This window comes from Moschus berezovskii, chromosome 24, assembly GCF_049115385.1.
Source record: "Moschus berezovskii isolate FMDL1 chromosome 24, NW_MosBer_1.0, whole genome shotgun sequence".
Taxonomy (NCBI): Eukaryota; Metazoa; Chordata; class Mammalia; order Artiodactyla; family Moschidae; genus Moschus; species Moschus berezovskii.
The window spans coordinates 2,679,022-2,701,811 of NC_142483.1; the positions used below are offsets into that span (position 1 = coordinate 2,679,022).

Sequence of the window (22,790 nt, forward strand, 5' to 3'; positions counted from 1 at the left end):
TTCCTAACTTTTGGGTCGCACCCTCCTCCAGGGGCTCTTCTTGGCCCGAGGATCAAACACGTGTCTCTCGCCTCTGCACCGGCAGGCGGGCTTTTTGCCAGCTGGGAAGCCTCTTTGTGCGTCTCAGTCTTGTTTTCCTCATCGTGGCTCTCTGTCTAGCCCTCTGCCGCCCTGAAGTGTCCCTGGCAAAGCAGGCAGCAGTATCGCCTGAGGGGGCTGAGCAGCCGACCCGCTCCGCCTGCGTGCAGCGTCAGGGAGCTGCCTGAGAAGAGCAAGGGGCGCCCTGCGGCCGGGCCCAAGCCCAGTCTGCAGCAGCTCGAGTATGGACGCAGGGGGACTCTGCCCGGGAGCAAGGTCTGGGGAACGGCCGAGCCGCTGAGGAGGTGACAGCTTGCATCACAGCTTCTCGAATGGGAACAGGTGGGCAGCCACCTCCTTCTTCTCCCTCCTGGTCTTCCTGGAGCACTTCGGCTTCTCAGCCTCTCGGTTTTGGGGCCAGGAGGCCGCCAGGATCCTGGCCGCTTCCGCTTGAGAGCTGGTCCCCTCCTCCTCGTCTGATGAGAGCCCGCCTCCCGTGTCCGTGTGGGGAGCGGCTGGCTCATTCTGGGGGCCGGGCCGGGGTTGGGGGAGGAGACAGTGGAGGAAGCGCGTCAGGAAGCCCTGGTTGTGGCCCGGAGGACTGGGCCCAGCCCGTGGATCCCGGAGCAGGGCCGTGGGACACAGGGGCCAAGGCCGAGGGACTGCCCACAGGGAGCTGCAACCAACCCAGCGGGCAACTGCCAGTGGCGCCCTGCACTTATTTCCTGGGTTTTGAACCAAAAAAGTGCCCAAACGCTTAGCACTAACACTCAGTGTTGGATGCTCCAAGGGGGCAGCCCTGGAGGCCTAGAGTCTGGGGAGGCAGGGGCAGAAAGCTCGGCGAGAGGAAGGAGCCCGTGGGAACACAGAGCCGGAGAGGGGGCATCAGGGGTCTGAGGAGGGAGCAGATGCAGGTAGGGGGGCGGTCAGATGCTCCCAGAGCACGTCTCCATGTCCGTGACCCAGTACGGACCGACCACTCCGTGTGGCTGTGCCTGGGGAGTGTCTGTGCCCCTGACGGGAGTCCTTAGGGGCTGTGGTGCTGCAGAAGGGCCTGAATGAACACCGGGGGTGGGTGCAGCCCCGGGCCAGGGGCAGCACGAGGCCAGAAGGTGCAGACCCCGTCCTCCTGAGTGGGCACCCTTGTGCATACGGGGCGGGGCCCACGGCCTGACTCCGGGATGCCTTTCTCAACATGGACAGGATGCAGGGCCCGGGAGACGCCGCCTGTGGCACCGGGAGAGCGGCCCGTGGTTTCCGAGCCCTCCCCTGGGCGCATTGTCCTCCGGGGACCACACTGACCTGGGCCCCGTAACGAAGCTTCAGCCGCTCCCGGATAAGCAGCCCTTTGACCAGCAGCTTCCAGTTCCCCAGAGCCCGCTTCTCCCTCTTCTGCAGAGGCAGACAGAGAACGGGAGATGCTGAGCACGGCCATTCAGGAACAGACACAGGGGACACAGGCCGACAGACTCGCTCGGCCTATGACTCATGAAGCGGTACACGGGAGAGGCGCCGAAACCAAACACCTCTCCTTAAGCGGTACCAGCTCTGAGGTGTTTGGTGGAGGATGGGGAGGGCCCCGGACCATGGCAAATCCCTTTAGGAGGCAGGTCGCTGCTCAGTGCCCAGCCCCCAGGAAGCAGTCGGAGCCAGAGCGCACGCTGCCGCGGTACAGGCGGCCTGCGGGGGAGCGGCCCCGCCTTGTGCCCGCCCGCTCACCTCCTTCTCCTTCTTCTCCACGAGCGCCTGCTCGTTCTCCCAGGCGGTCAGAAGCACGTCTCTGTACTCCTCGCAGACTACGTAGCCGTCGGTTCTGCGGGGTCAGCACACATGGTCCTTGAGCCCACGCCTGCACTGGCCTCTGCTCCCCGCTGCGGGGACAGCCGGCCGCCCCTAAGTGCTCAGGCCCTGAAGGACTTCCTGGCCGGCAGCACACCGTCCCAGCCAGGACTGCTGGCAGACACCTCCCGTGCGGAAGGCGGGGCGGTGGACCCAACCCGACCCTCCTCCACGCGGGAGTGGGCAGAGGCCACCAGCCAGGAAGCTGCCATGGCCACCAGCCATGTTGCCTGGTCACCCCAAGTGCCCCCAGGACAGTGCTTAACCCGGCGCCTCAGGGTGCTGCTTTCACCGGCTTTGCCGTCTCTGGACGGAAACCCCAGAGGGAAAGTGTGAAAGAGCAAGGATCGAGGCTGACCCTGCACACCCAGAGGAAAACCTTGAAGGAAGAGCGGGGGCCTCCCCCGACGCCGGCCTCCCGCCCCTCCTCCACAGCCTGCCGCCCCGCCTTCCCGCCTCGGCGGAATGCCGCTCACGCACATGGGGTGGCAGTAGCCTTTATGGAAATCGAAGCCAGTGACGGCCTGCGCGCAGTCGATGTTCAGCTTTCGGGCCACGCGGTGCAGGTTGGGCAGGTGCAGCTGGACGCAGCCCACGGGCATCATGCTGGGCAGGAAGAGGTACACGTTCCCAAACTCGTTCCGGGGCACCTGCGGAGGGAAGCGCCTGGGTCCAGCCAGCCGCAGAGGGAGGCGGCCCGGCCCTGGCCCTGGCCCCCGTGGACGCAGCCCCCCTTACCTTCCCGTCCACAGCCACCGGCGGCTGGTACTCCTCGGTCTGCCATCTGCCGAACAGGCCCAGGTCGTTGTAATCGTGCAGCTGCGGCTCGGCCTGGCGGGCTCTGCAGGCCCGGTTGGAGTAGCCTTTCACCATCTACACGGGGGGAGTAGCCACCGCTCACACCACATGCTCCCGGCGCAACGGGCACTGCTCGGTGCAGCCTTTCCAGCAGACCCGGAGGTGGGGTGCATCGTTAGCATCACCTCCGTCTTAACAGGCGAGCAATCTAGGAGGTGTGAGCAGTTCACGCCCATCATGGCCCTGAACGGCTATGCTGTATCCTGTGTCCATCACTGAAGGGGAAAGTGGACTCAAGATATTTCCACGTCTGGGGAGCGACAGGCCTGCTTTGGGCCTCAATCCCTTCCCACGAACCAGAGGCCCCCTACCGGGCCCAGGTCTCAGCAACCCAAAGGGCTCCTCCCAGGGCTCTCTCAGAAGCGCCCGTGGCTCACGACTGCCCACGGTCCTCTGCTGGCTGAACTGGGCCCCGTGTCCCGTCCCAGCCTTGTGGTCTGTGCTGGGCAGCCGACCGACCCTGTGTAGCACTGAGGCCGGGGCAGGGCCCCGGGGCCGCTGTCTCACTGGCTGAGGCCTCGGACAAGCTGCCCTTTCTCAGCTCCTGCTATCCCGTCTGTAAAATTCATGTGTGATGTCAACTCCAAGACTCAGCAGAGACCGCAGAGAGCTGGTATGGGCGTGTCCACACTAGGCAGGGCTGTGGCCCCTCTGAACAGGCAGGGGACAGAGATCTGGCCCCAGGGCCTCAGGCACACACCGGGGGTCAGAGGGCTGCTTTCCGGCCCGGCAAGGCCCCTCTCTTACAGAGCCCTTGGCGCAGACGGCCGGCGTGCCCATGCCCTCATCCTGGCGCCGCGTCTCTTACCTTATAGGGCACTTCTCCAAGCCGCACCACGCGCGCTTGTTTCAGCCACGTGTCCCTGGAGTGCAGGGTGTGCACGCAGTCCCTGAGGAGGCAACGGGAGGCAGAGGGCCGCTCACACCCACCGAAACACCCAGCGCCCCGCCGCCTCACCCAGGCCCACGGCCGACAGGCGCCCTGCCGTCTTGTGGGGGACGCGTCCACTCAGACCCCAACCCCAGCGGCCACACATGATGCCTCCTTCCGTGGGGAGGTCCCGGCAGCCGGGTCAGGGGGCGGAGAGCCCCAGCAGTGCAGGTGCCCCCCGCCTTAGGGTTTAGTTGGCTGCTCACCACCAGAGAAAAAGAGGAACAAGTGTCCAGGTGGCGGCTGGGGCCCTGACCAGGCAGCGACAGGGAGCTCCCACACAGACCCTAACCCCTCGGGGTCCACCCACAGCAAGTAGCTCCCAGGCAGGGGACTTGAACCACCTACTCCTGTGCATTTCCCGAAGTTTCCTTTCTTGCCTTTCTTTTCCCATTTACCAAGAACATCCTCTATTTTTTGGTCTTGCAGGTCAATGTTTTAAAAAGTCACTTATTTCCTATTACCATTTCTTAAATTTCCTCTTGTGGTTGTTAAGTTTTACTCATGTTATTAAAACTGTTCAGTTTTAACTATATGTAGTTTATGTTCACTTTCCATGTTTATCCCTCCTTCCTCTCTTCGGCAGTTTCCCTTTACTGCAGAAAAGATACACATAATAACACAGAATTCACCACCTGACTCATTTTCAGGTCTGCAGCGCAGTGGCAGTGTTGCATAACCATCACCACCATCCTGTCCTGAACTTCTCGTCCTCCCAGGCTGAAAGGCGATACCCATTAAGATATCCAGTCATTTTAATTTTCACCATCAAATCCCTTGTTCCTTCCTCTTCTGTGTGTGTTTGACTTCAGTGTTTGGGGCGTTTTTCTCTGCCCATATAAACCTTACCTGCCCCACTTACCTTTCCCCCTGTAAGGCCGGCCTGCCCCCACCGTTTAATCCCTGCGGCTTTAACTTTCCGGTTCTAAGCTGTCACTCACGCCCCCACGCCCCACCCGCGGCACGCATGCGCAGTCAAGCTCGCCTCCCGGCCCTCGGCAGGCCGCGAGCCCCGCGGGCGGCTCCGCACCTGGAGTAGACGGCCTCCCCGCGGCAGTACCCGAGGACGGCGGCCGTCTCGGGGTAGATGGCCTCGTACTTTAGGAGGTGCCTCTTGAGGGCGTAGAGAGGGTGGTTCTTATACGTGCCAATGACGGTGGGCAGAGGCTGGTCCAGGTGCTTGGCCTGAAACTGCAAAGGCCAGAGAGACAGAGCCGTTACACGGGTGTTACACGGGTGCTCAGTCTTGTCCAACTCTTTGCGACCCCACGGACTGCAGCCCGCCAAGGTCCTCTGTCCTGGGATTCTCCAGGCAAGACGACGGGAGTGGGTTGCCGTTTCCTTCGCCACAGGACCTTCCCGACAGGGTCAAACCCACGCCTTCTATATTGCAGGCCAATTCTTTACCACTGAGCCACTGGGGAAGGCCCAGGTTTGGTGGGGCGACCCTTGACCAACTTGCTCGGGTAGCAGATGGTAGCTTGGGGCTTTCCGGGCACCCAGGCTGCTGCCCTGTGCTGTGCCCTGGCGCTCTGCTCTGCAGACGCAGATGTGTCGAAAGCTCTGCAGTCTGGCAGCTTTGCAGCTCACGGCACTGGAAGTCACTGCTGCCCTCCAACACCGCGCCGGCCCGAGCAGGGCCTTCCTCAGGAGGAGGCCGCACCGTATGTGACACCCGATTCTGTGATGCGGGTTCCGGGCCCGGCTCCCACTGAGACCAGGACGACGACACCCGCAGCTTCTCCGTCCGCTTCGATCCACGCCTGTCCCCTCCGCTGCTTCCAGGGCCTGGCTCCTCACAGGCAAGCCCACTGCTCTCACCCTCATCCCTCTCCCGGGCTCTCCTGCACTTGCCCGCAGCGTCTCTTCAAATCCCGATAGACCGGGAGGACGAGCACGTGGGGAGGCGGGAGCGACCCCGCGCCGCCAGCTTCCGAGCAAGCCCGCGAACTAGGGGAGTCACAGCAGGCTCCGCAGGAACGCACGCCCCGTAACCAACAAGCCGCCCCCTCAGCCCTCCGCGCTGCTCCCGGGAGCTGAGTCCGGGTCGCGGCAGGGATGCTGCAGTGCGCTCCCGTGCGCGGGCGCATGCTGATGGGGGAGAAACAGTTACACTGTTTTCCTCTCACTCGGGACTACTTACCTGACTTACGTCAAGCTGCACATTTCTAACCCGGCAACAACTCAAGTACACAGGCTTTGGGGCCAGAGCAACCCAGGTTCCAAGACCAAGTCAGCGCCTCTCTCAGAGCCCAGCCGCACAGCTGGTGACTTTCGTCCCCGCCGCCCTGCTGACCGAGGCAGCACCCCGAGCCCGCTGCACCCGCAGTCCTCACCTCCTGGTCCTCCCGCAGCTCCCTGTCCACCAGCGGGCTCCGGTAGGGCCGCAGGGTCTCCGCCCACCAGGCGGCGTCCACGCGGCTCCTGCGGGTGGCCGTCAGCCAGGCGGGGTCGTACCTCGGCGTGACGTCGCGCACGCAGCCGGCGCCGTCGATGCCCACGATGTAGGTCACGGGCTTGGTGGCGTGCTGGTAGCAGGTCAGGGGCTGGCCCACCACGCCGTGCACGCAGTCCACACACACCCACTTCTCCTCGCGCTCCGAGAACACCTCCAGCCACTGGTCCACGCCGGCCCCCGCCGGCCCCCGGCCTCTCCTCGGCTTGCTGCCCGCGGCACTCGCCGACGCTTCTGCGAAGCCGGGGGGCGGACGGCGGCTTCCGCGCTGGGACCTGGACCTGCTCTTGGCCCCCGCCTTCGCCCTCTGGGTGGGGGCCCTCCGCGGCCTCGACAGGCCGGGCTCGGAATCCTCATCAGACGGGAGGCAGCTGTCCCCGCTGGAAGGCTCAAAGTCAGAGCCGCTGCTGGCCGCGTCACTCTCGCTCTCCTCCTTGTAGGACACCCTGGCGGCCGCCCGCTGCCTCCGGGCCCGCGCTAGCCTCCGGGCCCCCCGCCTCTGCCGCCGAGCCTTGCCCACGTCCTCCCCGCTGGACGGGGACGCCTCCCGCGGCCTCCTGCCTGTGGCCGCCTTGCTCCCCTTCCCTCTGGCACGGGCCCCACCAGCGTCCTCCGAAGAGGCATCCTCTCCTCGGCTTCCTCCGCTGGGCTTTGCAGGAGCCTGGCTGGAAGCTTCTGAGGAGCCCCCAGGCGCCTCTGTGGATCTTTCCTTGCAAGGTTTCTTTCCCTTAAACAGGAAATTTCTGCTTTTTATCTTTAGCTAACAAAATGATAAAGATCCTGCCATCTAACAGGTAAGTCCTGCGGGAGCGCCAGCGTACACGAGACGTCCCCAGCTCAGTGACGACCTGGCTGCCCTCCAGCGGGGCTGAGAAACCGTTCACTAAATTCTACAGCACCCGAGAGGAGTCCATGGTCTGATTCTTCTCACTGTACAGTGAGCACAGGATGTGGGACAGACAAACCCGGGTTCGAATTCCATTTCTGCGTCTTAGTTTTATGTGATTTGGATAAATCATGTCATCGCTGAGTCTCAGTTTCCTCAGCAGGAGTACCCATCGTACACATAAGGCACTTTGCAAGCAAAATCGCATGATTAAGAATTCAGAAGTTATTAAAACTGGACTTCTGGACAAAATTTCAGACAGTGCCAGCACCCCCAAGGAGCAGTGTTCGTCCCCCTTCCTGGATGACGGTGGAGTTCAAAGGCTTCGCGTCCTCACCCCACCCCGCTGAGGACGAGGAGTACCTCTTTACTGCACCACCCTCAGACCAGAGACCAGAGCACCGAGGAGCCCGGCCCGCAGGCCCCTCTGCACACACGAAGCCCAGGCTGCTAGATACCCGCCCTGCACACAGCTTCCCTGCACAGCGCCTGAGGCAGGCCCGCTCAGAGGAAGCCTGCTCCGCAAAGACTGCCTTTCGAAGCAGTGTACTGAGCAGGTCTGTTTAAGGCTCAGGTAACTTCTCACTCCTCCCTGACCACCCGTCCTTTCCTCTGGAAGGCCCGGGAACCTCACCTTCGCTGCTGATAACTTCAGAGGAATTGGCTGCAGAGACAATACGAGGCGGGAAGGGAGATGCAGGGCCCGGAGAAGCAGCAAAAATATCTAGAATCAGAAAGAAACATGCTTATCCTCAGGAAAGAAGGATGGACTGGAGTGATCCTGCGTGGTGAATGAACCCTGAAGACATGGCAAGTCCAAGGAGCCGACACGGAAAGTCACACAGAGCTGTCCCTCAGCTATCTGCGAGGACTGCTCCCAGGACCCGCTTGGGTTCCAGAGCCTGCGATGCCGCCCCACAGCCGGGTACAGCAGCCTGCCCTCCGTACCCTTGGGTCCCGCCTCTGCGGGCTCAACCCCTGCAGGGAGACGTCTGATCAGCAGTGAGTCTGAACACGGAGGTGGCAGACAGTGAGGGCTGACTGTACTGTGATGTCTTTTATGTGACGTGTCCAAACTGTGTAAATCCAGAGACAGAACGCAGGTCGGTGGCTGCCAGCTACTGGGGAGGTGGGAGGACGGACAACGGAGTGACTGTGTGGTGGGCACGGGGCTCCCTTCGGGGGCAGCAGACGGGATGTGCGAACAGGCAGTGGTTGTACAGCACTGTGAACGGGACTGCTCACTTCTTTTTTAAAAACAAAACCAGCCAACTATTATTTCTGCTGAATACAATTGCAGGAAGAAAAAGTGTGCACAGACAGAGGGTCTGGGAGGGTGACGCTGAAATACCACCGTTCTCCTGACTGCGGGTTTGACAGCACAACTCCTGGCCAGATGGTCGGACGTCTTCAAGCCAAATCGGAAGAGAAAGTAAGGATGCCGGTCATACGATCTCTTTCCCGAAACAGAACCTGAGGCTCGGACACAAGCGTGTGCCCTGACAGGATCTCCGAGGATAAAACCACGTTTCTCCGTTTCACTGAGACGGAGCTCTCCCTGAGGGGATCTTGAACTGTGACAAACCCTGTGAGCACAGAAGCCCTTCGCTATGGCTCCTGGACAGAACCCTCCTCGCCGCGCAGCCGTCTGCCAGGTCACTGCCCATTGTAGAAGGTAAGGAAACACCCTCTGAAGGATTTCTGCAGCCAATATTAGGCCTTTTTTAAATAAAATGTTTATTTATTATGGCTGCGCCGGGTCTTACTTGTGGCATCTGGAATCTAGTTCCCAGACCAGGGTTCGAACCCAAGCCCCCTTCACTGGGAGCATGCAGTCTTAGCCACTGGACCACCAGGGAAGTCCCTCCTTGGGACTTGTAAATAGCACTTTTGAATATTGTAAACAACTGTAGGGCACCTGACCAAAAACTTAAGTTCTTTACTACTCCAGGACACTGAGCAGAGACAGGAGAGGGGCAGCTTTCAGCTCTCAGGCCGGTCCCCATCCTGACTCCAGCGCTTAGACTGAGTGGCCCTGAGGATGTGATTCTGCTTCTCTGAGCTCCGGTACCTGTTTTTACCTTTTGAGCGCTGAGCAAGGAAGTGTATGTAAAACAGCCTGAATGGTACGTGGCACGTGACCGCCACTGTCGTTGGCTCACAGACCTAATACAACAGTGCTGTCAGGGGCGTCACTCACGTGGACCAGCTCCTCATCGTCTCTTGCCGAGTAAATAGCAAATCTCCGCTCCAGCGTTGTCTGTAGGCTGCCCTGCTCGTCGGTCGAGAGGCCCGCGTTCACTGTAAACGTCCCGATGAACCTGGAGACAAACCAGGTGCTTCTCTGTGTCAGAGGCCAGGGCAAAGAGGAGCCTTGTCCTCCCGCGGCCAGAACTCACAGCGGCCCCCTGCCTGTGCCAGGGCAAAGAGAAGCCTTGTCCTCCCGCGGCCAGGACTCACGGGGGCCCCCTGCCCGTGCTCCTCTTCCCAGCCTCTCTGGCCAACTCCTGAAGACCCAGCTCAGACCTTCCCCTCGAGGAGGATCTGTGGGACTGACCTGCACCCAGTCTCTGAGACCCAACTCCTACCCTATGCTCTGCAGGATAGGCCGGAGGGCCCTACCATTTCACCAGGTTGGACAGGTAGGAGACGTCCACGTCTCGGGGTGGCACTTTGGTGAAGCGCGTTGGGATGATGGAGAGGCCAATGGCTTGCAGGTCTGGCTGGTTGCAGATTCTATTTCGGTGGAAGCCGTTTGCCAGCAGACACAGCAGGTGAACCTAGGAAGAGGGAAGTGGGAAGCCTGAAAACCAGAGGACTCTGGCTGCCAAATCCAAAGACGTTTCGAGGACAGGAAGTAGCTGCTGGCCTTTCTATACAGAAAAAACAGAACTCTTAGCACTGCCGTTTCCAAGGCTGTGGCTCTCACCCCCCTTCTCTCTGGATGCGCCTTCCCTCAGAGAAACAGTCAAATCTCAAAGCTGCAAAGCACAAACTTCCTTTCGCTAAGAGGTCTTGTGTTTTGGAGGTGCATCCTGAAGCATCTGCGGATGACACGTTACGAAGCCTGGGGTCTAAAGGACCGTCGGCGCGGCCTCTCCCTGCGCCGTCCTCCCCTGACCTGCCCCGACCCCTCTCCCAAACGAGGCCTTTCTCGGCTACTGGGGCCCAAACCTATCTCCCCTCGTTCTGTGTCCTGAGTCTCCCTGTGCTGAGGTCTCTGCTGTTCTGTCTGTGAGACAGAAAGTCCTGAGCAGTAGGAGACAAGCTTCGTGCAAGTCTCTCTCCCCACACCAGGCTTCTCGCGAGGCCTCAGTGTGTCCAGTAAGTGCCCGCTGAAGTCAGGAGCCGCCTCGCCTTCAGCTGAGGCCGGACCCAGGGTTACTGATAGGCCGAGCCGAGGGAGGGGAGGGGCGTGCCGAGCCACGCCTCACGCGCCCTGCAGGCAGACGCCGCCGTGCGTGCCCCGTGTCACCGCACCGCGCCTGCGCAGAGCCGGGGCCGTGGCTGACGGCGCCGGTGTCCCGCCCCCCGCCCCCGCCGGAAGGGCCCATCCGCCCCCGGCCCGGCCGAACCTTGTGCGTGTCCTCGTGCACCTCCTTACTGAAACGCTTCATCATCCTCCGAAGATACGTCTCAAACTCCATTTTGATCTTTTCACTGCAACGCACATGAACAATCCCCAAGTGGAGGGGGAAGCCGGACCCCACCCGCCCATCCCCGCCGACGCCTTTCGGGGCAGGGACTCAGGCCCCGCTACCCAGCAGACCTGCCGCTGGCCGGTCCTGCGCCTCCTCGCCCACAGACCCCGGCCCGGGACATCCCCTCCCCTGACCCGCACCTGCCACGCCTCCCGAGCGGGTGCCTCAGGACGCCCCTTCTGACCACCCCCAAGGCCCGCTGCCTTGGCGCTAAGTCAGCGCACATCGCTTGTTTGTGCAACGCTGCTCTGCCCTAAGATCCCTCTCGTCTCCGTCCCAAGCCCCTTTAAGAAAACCTCTTAAACGATTTCTTTTATCCTTGACACCTGATAAAGTGCCCATCACGTGAGGGGACTCAGGACCAGTTAACTACCGGGAGATGCGCTGCATACGGCCAGGCCACCAGGGACTGCAGAGGGACCAGGGACCCCCGGAAGGAGCAGGGGAGGCCCCGAACCACGGGGGCCACTGCCGCAGGCCCTGCAGTGATGCCGCGGGACACAAGCTGGGGTGTCTGGTCAGCCTGACAGACACAGATGGGGGCTCCTCCACTCACAGATGAAACGTTCCTTAGCCTCTGAGTCTCCGGGCCCTCATTCACACGCTGTCCTGAAGAGTCAACATAGTAAAGGCGACCCTCATGGCCCTTGGCACGTCTGCACTCGCCTAGACACAAAGGTTTCGCCTGGAAGTCCTCAAGGTGAGCCCAGGGCTCTCTAGCCTAAGGCTCCTGACAACCTGGACACTCAGCCCGCGTCTCCTATGTGTTTTTCAAAAGCTTTCCTGGGGAGCAGCTGCCGATGGTGAGACGTGACGGAAATCTAGAAGCAAGTGCTTGATCGTACCTTCTTTCTCTGGCCTTCACCTGCTCCGGTGTTTCAATCTCTATCTCCACTGGCTTCACGGGCAGGGCAGATGCAGAGAAGGCTGCGCTTTCCCCCACGTCACCCGGCACGGGCTCACTAACTTCTAGCAACAGTAATTTTTTAGATCAGTGATAACAATTACTGTTATACGAGGCAGTGTACTGAACAACGAGGTTCCGCGGGGGTGCCGGAGGTGAGGCCGGAGACCGCCGAGACCCTTGCTTGGAGGCCCTGAGCGCTCACGCCCAAGCATCTCACTAACCTGCATGAGCGCCCAGAGTCCCAGCCCTGGGGGAAGACCCTCAGACACAGACCCTGGTGCCGTGGAGCCAGGGCGCGGGAGCAGTGTCCTGCTGGCCGCGTCACAGCCCAGGGGGAAGACCCTCAGACACAGACCCCAGTGCCGTGGAGCCGGGGCGCGGGAGCAGTGTCCTGCTGGCCGCGTCACTCCAGGAAAGCCCCCACTGTCCACTTTGTGGAGGCGTGACTCCAGACTCCACTGCAAACGCGCACAGGGCAGGCATGCATTTTTCCATCTCCTTCCCCGCTAGGCTGCTTGTAAACACTGCTGCTGCTGCTGCTAAGTTGCGTCAGTCGTGTCCGACTCTGTGAGACCCCACAGGTGGCAGCCCACCAGGCTCCGCCGTCCCTGGGACTCTCCAGGCAAGAACACTGGAGTGGGTTGCCATTTCCTTCTCCAATGTGTGAAAGTGAAAAGTGAAAGTGAAGTTGTTCAGTTGTGTCTGACTCTGTGCGACCTCATGGACTGCAGCCCACCAGGCTCCTCCGTCCATGGGATTTTCCAGGCAAGAGTACCGGAGTGAGTCGCCGGCCGAAATTAACTCTGCTGAACTGGATGTAACAGTGAACTTCATTAACTAAGGTCCTTTCAAAGTGGCTCTGGGCCTAGAAGCAATGACCACAGCCGGTGTTGAGACCCTGGTTTCTGTGTGCCAGCTGCTACTAAAATGAACAGGGCTGATTCCAGCTCTGCCGCACGGAGAGTGCAGGGAGACCCTGGAACCTCCTATTATGCCGAAGAACAAAAACATTCTCAGAAACCACTGAGGCCACATCAGACACCACAGCGCGGCTGCTTAAAGGGGCTCCTGCTCCCCAAATGTGGCGGCAATCTGAAGGTCAAAAGGATAAAGAGGATAACTGCTGACATAGTTGAATTTTTACGACCACAGTGATGCCCCAAAGAAATGACTAAATGAAAATAGTCCTTAAAACGGAGACCTCTGCTTTACAGATCAAAGTAAATTGTGAATAATTATACATGAAATGACAATCAAAATATTGCCACTTTGCAACGCTCACTATAATAATCTTTGATTCCGTCAAGATCTCACCAGCACCAGTAAATGGAAAGGGACTGAGGCGCAGGGTCTTCACAGAGACTCAGCAGGAAAATGAACCTTTACACCGGCACAGTCAGGCAGGCCCAGACGCGGTCGAGCTTAGCATCACCAGCAGGACCAGCTGACATCAGGAGCCTCTTAGTGGATGTGCTCCGAAGCACAGGGCTCAGTGATGATACTGAGTATTGTCATCGGCAGTGTTCCTGCCAAAGAATGTTTACTCTAAAGGCAGCCAAGTCTCTGGACTCATGGTTCATAGGACATGCAGGGGGGCATTCAAACACGCTAACCACCATTATAAACCAGAACACGAGACATGCTACAGAACAAGAGGCCAGGACTCTGGCAAAAAAAAAAAAAAAAAAAGACAGTGCTATGAATTGGAGCAAACTCCAGGAGATACTGGAGGACAGAACCTGGCGTGGTGCTGTCTGTGGGGTCACAGAGTCAGACATGACTTAATGACTGAAAAAAACAATGAAAAGCAAAACAATGAGGCGGGGGGTGGGGGCGGGGGGGTTATAACTTCCCTGGTGGTCCAATGGTTAAAGCTCCTCACTCCCAATGCAGGGGGCACAGGTTCAGTCCCTGGTCAGGGGACTAAGATCCTGCGTGCTGTGCAGTGTGGCCCCACCAACAAAGAAAAACAAGGTGGGGCGTGGAGTCTCTGCTCTAGATTAGAGAGACCAAATACCCTGATTAGATCCTGCACTGGTGAGGGACAGGGAGACAAGAACAAAGGCAGCTGGAATGGATCATCTCACAGTAACCAGGGCCTTAATCAGGAGATGACAGTATCTCATCAGGTGGGCAACGCCTCACTCTCAGGAGATAAGCGCTCCAGTGCTGGCGCGTGAACAGTCAGGATGCCTGTGGCTGACTTTCACGCAGTCCCACCAGCAGAGTTACAGAGAGAGACACAGTCCCTGGGGCACAGCCGTCAAGCCAGGGCGTCCAGGCGAAGAGTGCCTGGACTCCGCACTCCATTTCTTTGTAGGTTTGAACCCTTTCAAAAGGAAAAGCTAGGAAAAGACCTGCTAGGCAGAAGGGCTCCAGGACGGTGACCCTGGCCGCTGTTTACTGCAGGTACAGGATGCGCCAGGCCCGTCACGCTCTCCCACAACCACCCGGCTTACAGGGGCCGCGCAGTGTTCACCGACCGTCCTGGAGAACAAGCGCAGCTCGCCCCGCTGGACGCTGTCACTCACGGGGCTGCACGAGGGGCAAAGCTGGACCCGGGGTGCGCATGAGCACGCGTCTCTCTCACAGAGTGCCTCCGGAGGAAGAGGAGGCACAGCCCTCTGAGGCGACCTGGTCGGGAACTGTTCCTTACATCCAAGCAGGTCCCCGCTGCGACCTTATCTTTGTCTTCCTCGTTTTCCAAGAGGAGGACGGGGCTGCAGTGATGTGACCCCGGGCAGAACCAAGCAGGCCAACAGGATGACCGTTCGGGAGCAGAGGGGGTCGCTTTACCTTCCACTTCTTCCCAGTCCTCCTCACTGTCTTCCTCGTCGTCCCCCTTGCAGCTGCCGTTGTCCGCAGCGGCCTCTCTCTCTGCGGGCTGGCCCTTCCTGCGGGCGCTCGGCAAGTCCCTGTGCAGAGACCACAGAGGAAGGTGAAGAAAGCGCATGCGTCCCGGTGCCGTGGGGAAGCTAAGCTCCCCTTTCAACGCTCCTTCTGTGGACTGTGAATCTGCTGCTGGTAGCTGAAAATGGTTTGGGAGCTCTGAGCCTCACGCCCTGCATTAGCCCGGGCCTCGGGTTCCCACCAGGATGGGCTCTGATCAGGGGTCTAATACTAGACATGTATTCGGAAACAGGAGAAGCACGATGAACCCGCACCCTGAGGCCGTGTGAAGTGAAACAGCAAATGGACGGGAAAGGGAGACGAGACCACGAAGAGAACGCAGGTCCCAGAAGGAGAAGCCTGGGCGCACGTGTGCAGCCAGACGCCAGCAAGAAAGAGGGAAGGATTCACACTTGCTGACCCTCGCCGCCTGAGAGGTAAGATGAGCGGCGACCCAGGCTGGTAGAATTTAACTCCTAGGTATGTGGGGGTGTGTCGTGAGGAACACGGACGGCTGGAGCGGAGGCACAGAACTCTGCAGACGCGCAGCTGGCCACACACTGGCTCGGGGCTCACTGCTTGCTCACACGCATTGTATTAATATTTCTGCAAATCCACACACAGAACATCTTTAGAGCCCCGAGTTACTTTTAGCTTTTGTAAGATTTGACACATGGTGTCCAGTGAGAATATCACCCAAGATTTTAGCACAGATACTTAAATTAACAAGCCTCAGACTTCAGCTCTAGAAAGACAAGACAGTCCCTCTTTAGCCGGCCGCTTCCTTTCAAAAGCACAGAAACAAAAATATCCCCTTAAGAGTAAATGTGGGAAAAATGTCATTTCCCAGCCTCGAGGCAAAAAGGGAAGCCGGGCTTTCCCTGGCAGCGTCGTGGCTGATCTGTACGTGGACTTCTCTGCAGAAAGAATCTAGCAGGTGGGAGCGGGAAGCGGAAAGCAAGGAAGAGTCTTAGGGAAGAGGAGGTGAATGATGATGGTGAGTCCATGTGTCTCCCATGCTCCTTCCCACAGCTGCCGTGTCCTGGGCCACCTCCCAGCCAGGACTGGGGCTGCCGGGAGAGCTGACCGTGAGAGAGAGGGCTTATCTCTGACGTAAAGCGGGAACTGAGGCCTCTCTGTTGGTCCTCTTCCCTGCACCCCCCCACCCCCTCCGCAACATTCCCCGGAGGCAGATGATCAAGTGTTCACGAGGTTTACATGCATGGTTCACCACATTATCAATATGCTCAGTCACTGTGAGATGCCCTGCCCTAGATGCCATGGGGCAACGATCTGGCATGGTTCCAGCCGTCTGAGAGCTCACAGGGGTGTGTGGCTTGGACACAAGCAAGTTATAACACAGGGCAGGTGAGTTACACTCTTAAGAGATTCAGCAAGAAGCCAGAGGAGGAGAGGGGGAGGAATCAGGGACCAAGGGGCAGGTGAGTTCTGCTCTGCATCGTCAAGGTGGCAGACCGCGTCCGGGCTGCAGGCAGACCGCGAGCACGTATCGAGTGAAGGGGGGTGTCCAGCTGGGCAGGAGCGGAGCGAACCCGAGGGGAGCAGGACAGGACGCGGCTGGGACGTCGGGGAAACGCCTCGTGCACCTAAGGTCTGTGTGGCAGAAACAGCCCTGGGCCAGGAGCTGAAGACTGCGTCTCATCCTGGCTTCTGCCACCATCTAGCTGTGTCGCCATGAGTAACTCGCTCCCTGCAAGCTGTGGTCCGCATCTGCAGAGGCTGGGAGGTAACCTATGCAGTCACCACGACTCTTCCAGTCTTACCAATGGCCTGAGCGCTACCTCGATGTGTTTAGAGACCCCACCTTTTCCGTAGACCCCAGAGACGGGGAACAAGAGCAGGGTTTCTTGGTCATACTTCCCTGGTGGACCCGGTCAAGACGGTTCCTGTCGTCTCACCTGAAATCTTCCCCATCGCTGAGAGCTTCGTCCTTTATAACCTGGGGCTCTTCAGATTTCACTGAAACCTTGGCCGCCTTCCTTCTCACTGGACGGTCTGCCGAGCCCCCAGCATCACCGCGGCCTCTCTTCCTCTTTCCTCGGGAAACTTTTGGGGGAGGGCTCTTCTTTAGCGGTTTCTCATCTTCGAAGACATCTAGATGACCACACAGAACATGAGAGGAGGGACACAGGAAAAGCGGAGACACTGCAGGTTCGTGGGCGGGGTCACAGAAGTCCTCCCTGGTAACCTCTCTCCAGAGGTTATCAACATCCCATGTTTGGTCAACAACCAGCGTTCAGCCCCTTCCCCCGCAGCTGGTCTGCACACGCCTCCTTCATCAGCTGCTCTGATCTACCTCCTAAGGCTATAGAGACACCAGCACACGACCTAAACTGCAGACCTTAAATGATACCCATCGTCCAGCAAGGAAAACGCACCAATCCATTAATCAACACCTTGCTTTTTACCACCTGCTGAGACTAATTATTTTAGGGATAATCCACTCCGACTGAGTGAAATGCTTCAAGTTTACATGTCTGAGCGTGAAGGACAGAGAAGCCTGGCCTGCTGCAGTCCATGGGTCGCAAAGAGTCAGACACGACTGAGCGACTGAACAATGATTTCCCCCAAACTCCTGCTGTCCTTTAAAACCAAACGCTACTCAAAACACATACTTTATGAAATCTATCCAATCTAACCCAAAGGTCACTTATACAAGCGTGAGTGTATGCTAAGTCATTTCTGTCATGCCCAACTCTGCAACCCCACGGACTACAGCCCGCCAGGCTCCTCTGCTCATGGCACTTTCCAAGCAAGAATACTGGAGCAGGTTGCCATGCCTTCCTCCAGGGGATCTTCCTGACCCAGAGATCGAACCTGTGTCTCTTATGTCTCCTGCATTGGCAGGTGGGTTCTTTACCACTAGCTCCACCTGGGAAGCCTCTCAGCAAGCATAGGGTTGGAATAAGTTAGCAGTAATTGAAAAGCAACTTTATTTTAATAACTAACCATTATTACTAATTAATAAAATAATAAAATTTTGTTAAAGGAAATATAAAAAATGCATACACTACTTGTTTTAGTTCAACCAGGGTATCTAAAAGCATGGTCTCTTAACATATATTACATATGTTATATTAATACAACGGGGGAAATATTTTTCTATTATATAGTCCCACAGATTATCTTAAATCTGAAATAAATCATCTTCTTTTGTCCTCTGCACAGCTCTGCTTCAATTAATATTGGAAAACAAAAATAAACTTTATTGAGGTTCCAAAAAGAGCTGCAATATTAACCTAAAATATCAAATTAATTCATTCCTTTCATTTATGGTTTGTAATGCTGACTCCCTGGATACGTATTTTCAGTCCCCAAGAATACAATTTTGCGTGGAAGAAAAAGACTCTCCCTTTTGAGCTAAAAAAAAAAAAAAAAAAAATCATAACTAAATTTTAATAAATTTCACCTTATAGCAGCATTTGTTTTACTGCTGGCTAAAATCACTGATTCAGTTCTGTTTCTTCAGATTTCTTATTTCAAGGCCAAAAGTTTATTTATGACCTGACAATTTGGTAGGGCATACTGAAAACCAGGATTTCTAGATCTTACAGCGGTTTTTAGCCCTCTGTTAGTAAGATGCTAAATACTTTACTAATCTAAAGATGCAGGTGGGAAGTTGCTTCAGAAGTACTGTTTCTTCCTCTCTAAACTTACGTGGTTGGTTAAAAGGCAGAGGTGTGCATTTCTGTGCTTTGAATAGAGAAACAGAGGAGTTAAAAGTGAGAACAAGGAAAACAAGCCGTCAATCAACAAAAAGTTCACAGCATCACTATTCAAAGTGTCCAAGATTTAAAAGTCTGGATGCCCACCCATTTAATGGAACCCATTAAATGGATCCATTTAATTAAATCATTAATTATGGCATAGTCACACAACGGTATATAATTGTTATTTTTGAAGACAAAGGAAAGCTATCTGATAAAACGCCAAGAATGCAAAGCCGTCTGTACAGTTTCTCCTCCACAAAGAGACGCAGGCCAGAAGGAAGCACAGAACCACTCAGTGGTGTGGTTTCTGGAGGCAGACACACGGATGACATGTTTCCCCTAAATTCTTTGCTTGTGTGTGTTTTGTGTGTGCACCAGGGTATCAAGAGGCTATTATCTAGACATTCCATGCAAATGGAAGCTAAAATATAGCTCAGACAGCAATAATCGTATCAGGCAAGACAGACCGTAAAACAAAGTCTATAATAATAGACAGAGACATCATACGATGATAAAGGGGTCAGTACAAGAAGAGGGTATCACTGATAAGCATATATGCATCTAACATAGGCGCATCCGAATATATACAGAAAATATTAACAGAAATAAAGGGGAAAGTTGACAGTAATACAATAATTGTAGGCGACTTCAACACCCCACTTACGTCAATGGACAGATCATTCAGAAAGAAAAATCAATAAGGTGACGGTGACCTTAAACGACACACTGGACCAGATGAACTTAATAGATAACTTTAAGACACTGTGTCCAAAACAGCAGATACACAGTCTTTTCAAGTGCACATGGAACATTTTCCAGGATCGATCAACGGCATGCGAGCCACAAAACAAGTCCCAACAAATCAAGACTGAAAAGGTATTGAGTGTCTTTTCCAGTGACAACAGTATGAAACCAGAAATCAGTTACAGGAGAAAACTGAAACAGAAACACACGGAGACTAAACAGGGTCTGCAGGACAGCCGACCAACGGACGGCGCACGGCACTGCAGAGAAAACCAGGAGATACCTCAGGACAGTGAGGATAAAAACACAAGTGTACGAAATCTGCAGGGCACAGCGAAAGCCGTTTGAAGAGGGAAGCGTAGAGCAATACAAGCCCACCTCACGAAACAGGTACAGTCTCAAACAACCTAACCTACCGTCTAAAGGAATCAGAAATGTCAGTCATAAGAAATCCTGCCATTTGCAACAACGTGGAGGATATCATGCTTGGTGAAATAGAGAAGGACAAACACCACGTTTTCCCTTATATACAGAATCTAAAACAAATGAACAAGTAAAACAGACTCACAGACGCAGAGAACAAGTTGGTGGCTGCCAGTGGGGACGGGGGAGGGGGAGGGGCAAGACAGGGGAAGAGGGTTAAGGGGCACGAAGCGGTGGGTGTAAGATCAGCAAATCCACGGCTGCAACGCACAGCACAGGGAAACGGCCAGTCCTGTGTAGTGACTTTATATGGAGTATCGAGTGTGAAAGTGGTAGTCGTCAGTCATGTCTGATGTGTGACCCCACGGACTGCAGCCTGTCAGGCTTCTCTGTCCATAGACTTCTCCAGGCAACAGTACTGGACTGGGTGGCCAGTCCATTCTCCAGGGGGTCTTCCTGACCCAGGGATGGAGCCCAGGTCTCCTGCACTGCAGGCGGATTCTTTACTGTTTGAGCCACCAGGGGAGCCCTCGTATGGAATATGATCCAATATCCAATCACTGTTGAGCATCTGAACTAATGCTATTGTAAGTTAAATTTTAAAATTTAATTTAAAAAGAGGCCATTTCCCAAGACTCTCCAAGATCTAGAGCTGTGCACTACAGTCAGCCCTCCGCTCTGTACCCCCGGGCTCCAAATCTGTGGACGAATCAACCCTGGACTGAACTTTGCTCGAATCCACAGACGTGCAGCCTGTCCAGGGCTGACTATTACACAGTTATATAACCTGGTTATTTCAGCAGGGCATGAATCAATCACTGGGCTTGCTCAGCCAGCTACTAATTTAACAACAACAACAAAATCCACCTGCTTAGAACTGCCAGCAGGACCTCACAGCACCAAGAATAAAATACAAACTCCTCAGTCTGGTCTCCAACCTAAGGTTCCTAACACTCTTTTCTAAGAGTTTTAAACTTACTGATTCCTCTGCCCACATCCTACAAAAGGCCCCTCATTTCAGCCAGTAATTGGCTGAAAGCACCACGTCCTCGGACAGGACTTCTTGCCCACTGATTCTGACTCTGCTGCATTTTCCCTGTGCCCACGCCAGTTTTATTACAGAGACCTACTCTGCCTTCTTCATGGCTCCTATCACCATGGGAATTTGTTTCTTGTTTGTCCTACCTCCCTTTCCCCAAAGATTACAAGCATCATGAGAGCAGAACCTTGCCTGTCCTGTTGACTGCTACCCTTCCAGTGCCGATACCTGGGCCTGAAAATAGCCAGGTGCTCAGTAAGTATCTGCTGAAGGAGCTAATGATGAAGCAGTAAATCGATGAAGGAATGTTGAGATCCAATATGTAGAAACTAGAGGGGCCCTAACAGAAACAAAGACATAACGGGGTGCCAAATCGTTGGCTGTTGAAAGCAGCCAAGTGTCACCTTTATTTGAATGCACTGTGGTGCTGTTATACTTTACACTGACGAGTCACCAAATCAATTTCAGCTGCAGCCAAAACCACAGCCAGACTGTTCCTCCACCAACCACAGCAGACGACAGCTCTTCCCGGAAGCTGCCTTGGAAACTTACTGCAGCTCCACGGGCTCGCAGGGTGCAAATGAGGCTTGACTGCACCCCTTGCCTATGTACAGGCTGAATGACGCGAGTCAGCCCATCTGATCCCCTCACCCAGACCAGGCCCGGAGCCTTATGTGCCATCTTACTGAAAACTCACAACCCCCTGCGCAGAATCACAGAATTACTCACTCTAGGGTCACAGGGGGCCTTACTGGTGATTCGGTCCAGTCATCTTCTCAGTTATATGAGGTGCCCCAGAACTTCCTTCTACGGCATGCGTTACAGAGTTATTCATACTATTTATTGAGCACTTGGTATATGCAGGGAAGTGGGGGGGATAGCATGAGATACAGCAAAAAGTAAGACATGTTTTCCTAAGCTTATCTGGCTAAGACAGGCCAAAAAGGAAGCAGATAAATTACCAAGATCCTCTGTGATGAGGTATACCTGGGAAAGACCACCTTAGGCAAGACACTCAAGGAGGGCCTGGGTTGAGACCTGCAGGAAAAGAAGGCAGCCATGGCAAAAGCCACGAAGAACATTCGAGGGAGAAGGAACATCAAAGGCAAAGGCTCAGGTGAGAAATAACGCGGGGTGCCTGAGGAAGCAAGAGGAGGCCCAAGAGGAGATTATCTGGGAAAGGAGAGAGCAGCAGCGGAATCGTGTAGGGTCTTGTGGGCCACGTGGGGAATCTAGACTTTACGCCAAGAGCAATGGAAGCCAGAGCGTTTGAAGTAGGAGCGTGGCAAGATCTCATTTGTTTTTTTCTTAAGATCCCTTGCTGCCGCATGGAGAACTCTTGCGAGTAGATGAAAGGTAGCACAGAGAGTTGTAAACAGCCGGCTGCAGTCGTTCAACTGAAAAGCGAAGGTGGCCTGGCCGGGGGTGTGGCCAGGAAAATAAAGAGAAGTGGAGAGATTTGCGGCAGGGTTCTGAGGTGGAACTGCCAGAACTCGCTGAAGGATTGGGGTGTGCAGTGTAAAGAAGAGGGTTTGTTCTAACAAGTGATGATGGGATGGATGAGACGGCGATAAGTGGGGAAGGGGCAGGTTTAGTTTGCCCGGGACACGGATACGCAACCTATTCGACAGGCACGTAGAGAAGTCGGCTGGGATCCGAAATCTGGGACTTTAAGGTGGGACTGAGCTGAAGGTACCGTTGGGGAAGCCTGGCGCGCTGCAGGCCATGGGGTCGCCCAGTGTCAGGCACGACGCAGCCACTATTCAGGAGGTCAGCACAGCCCCGCGCTCCACAGTGCGGGTCCGCCGGTCTGCCTCTTCACCCTCTGCGTCTGCCAGGAGACCGCACCTGCCCCTGCGGGCTGCAGGGCGCGGGGGGAGACCGCGCAGGGGAGCTCGCGGTCCGGCAGGACCGGCCGAGCCGCTCAGGGCGCCTCCGGCACGGAGGGCAAGGCGCGCCGGCCGCGCGTGGTCTCCGGGGCGCGGTCTCCTCCGCGCGGGTGGGCGCAGGATTGCCCACCCGCGCCCGGCCTGCCCCCGGCCCTCCTCCAGCCCCTCCCCGCCAGGCCCGGCTCGGCCTCGCTCTCACCCGCCTCCTCCTCCTCGCGCCGGCCTTTGGTTTTGCCCTCGGCCTTCTGGCCGCGGGGGCCCCGGCCAGCCGCGCGTTTCCGCGCCATCGCCGCCCGGGCAAGACTCCCCCGCAAGAGACGCAGCGCGCCGGCGCCGGACGCTGCCGCGACCCGGCTCCGCCCCCTCGCCGAGGCCACACCCCCACCCCGCGCCGCGGTGAAGCTCCGCCCCCGCCCCGAA

At 56.6% G+C, this 22,790-nt stretch overlaps 1 protein-coding gene across 1 annotated transcript; it reads right to left on the reverse strand.

Annotated features, from left to right (window-relative positions):
- Nucleotides 1-128: 128 nt before the first annotated feature.
- Nucleotides 129-22,728, reverse strand: XPC (XPC complex subunit, DNA damage recognition and repair factor). Its single transcript, XM_055413486.2, has 16 exons — nucleotides 22,570-22,728; nucleotides 16,464-16,659; nucleotides 14,452-14,570; nucleotides 11,594-11,717; nucleotides 10,623-10,707; nucleotides 9,670-9,827; nucleotides 9,248-9,368; nucleotides 7,682-7,771; nucleotides 6,043-6,888; nucleotides 4,737-4,897; nucleotides 3,584-3,665; nucleotides 2,656-2,790; nucleotides 2,398-2,567; nucleotides 1,798-1,891; nucleotides 1,381-1,470; nucleotides 129-603 (listed from the first exon to the last, which is right to left on the reverse strand). Exons 1-16 carry the CDS (start codon nucleotides 22,655-22,657, stop codon nucleotides 397-399), a joined length of 2,766 nt encoding a protein of 921 aa, XP_055269461.2. The 5' UTR covers nucleotides 22,658-22,728; the 3' UTR covers nucleotides 129-396.
- Between the last annotated feature and the right edge of the window lie 62 nt (nucleotides 22,729-22,790).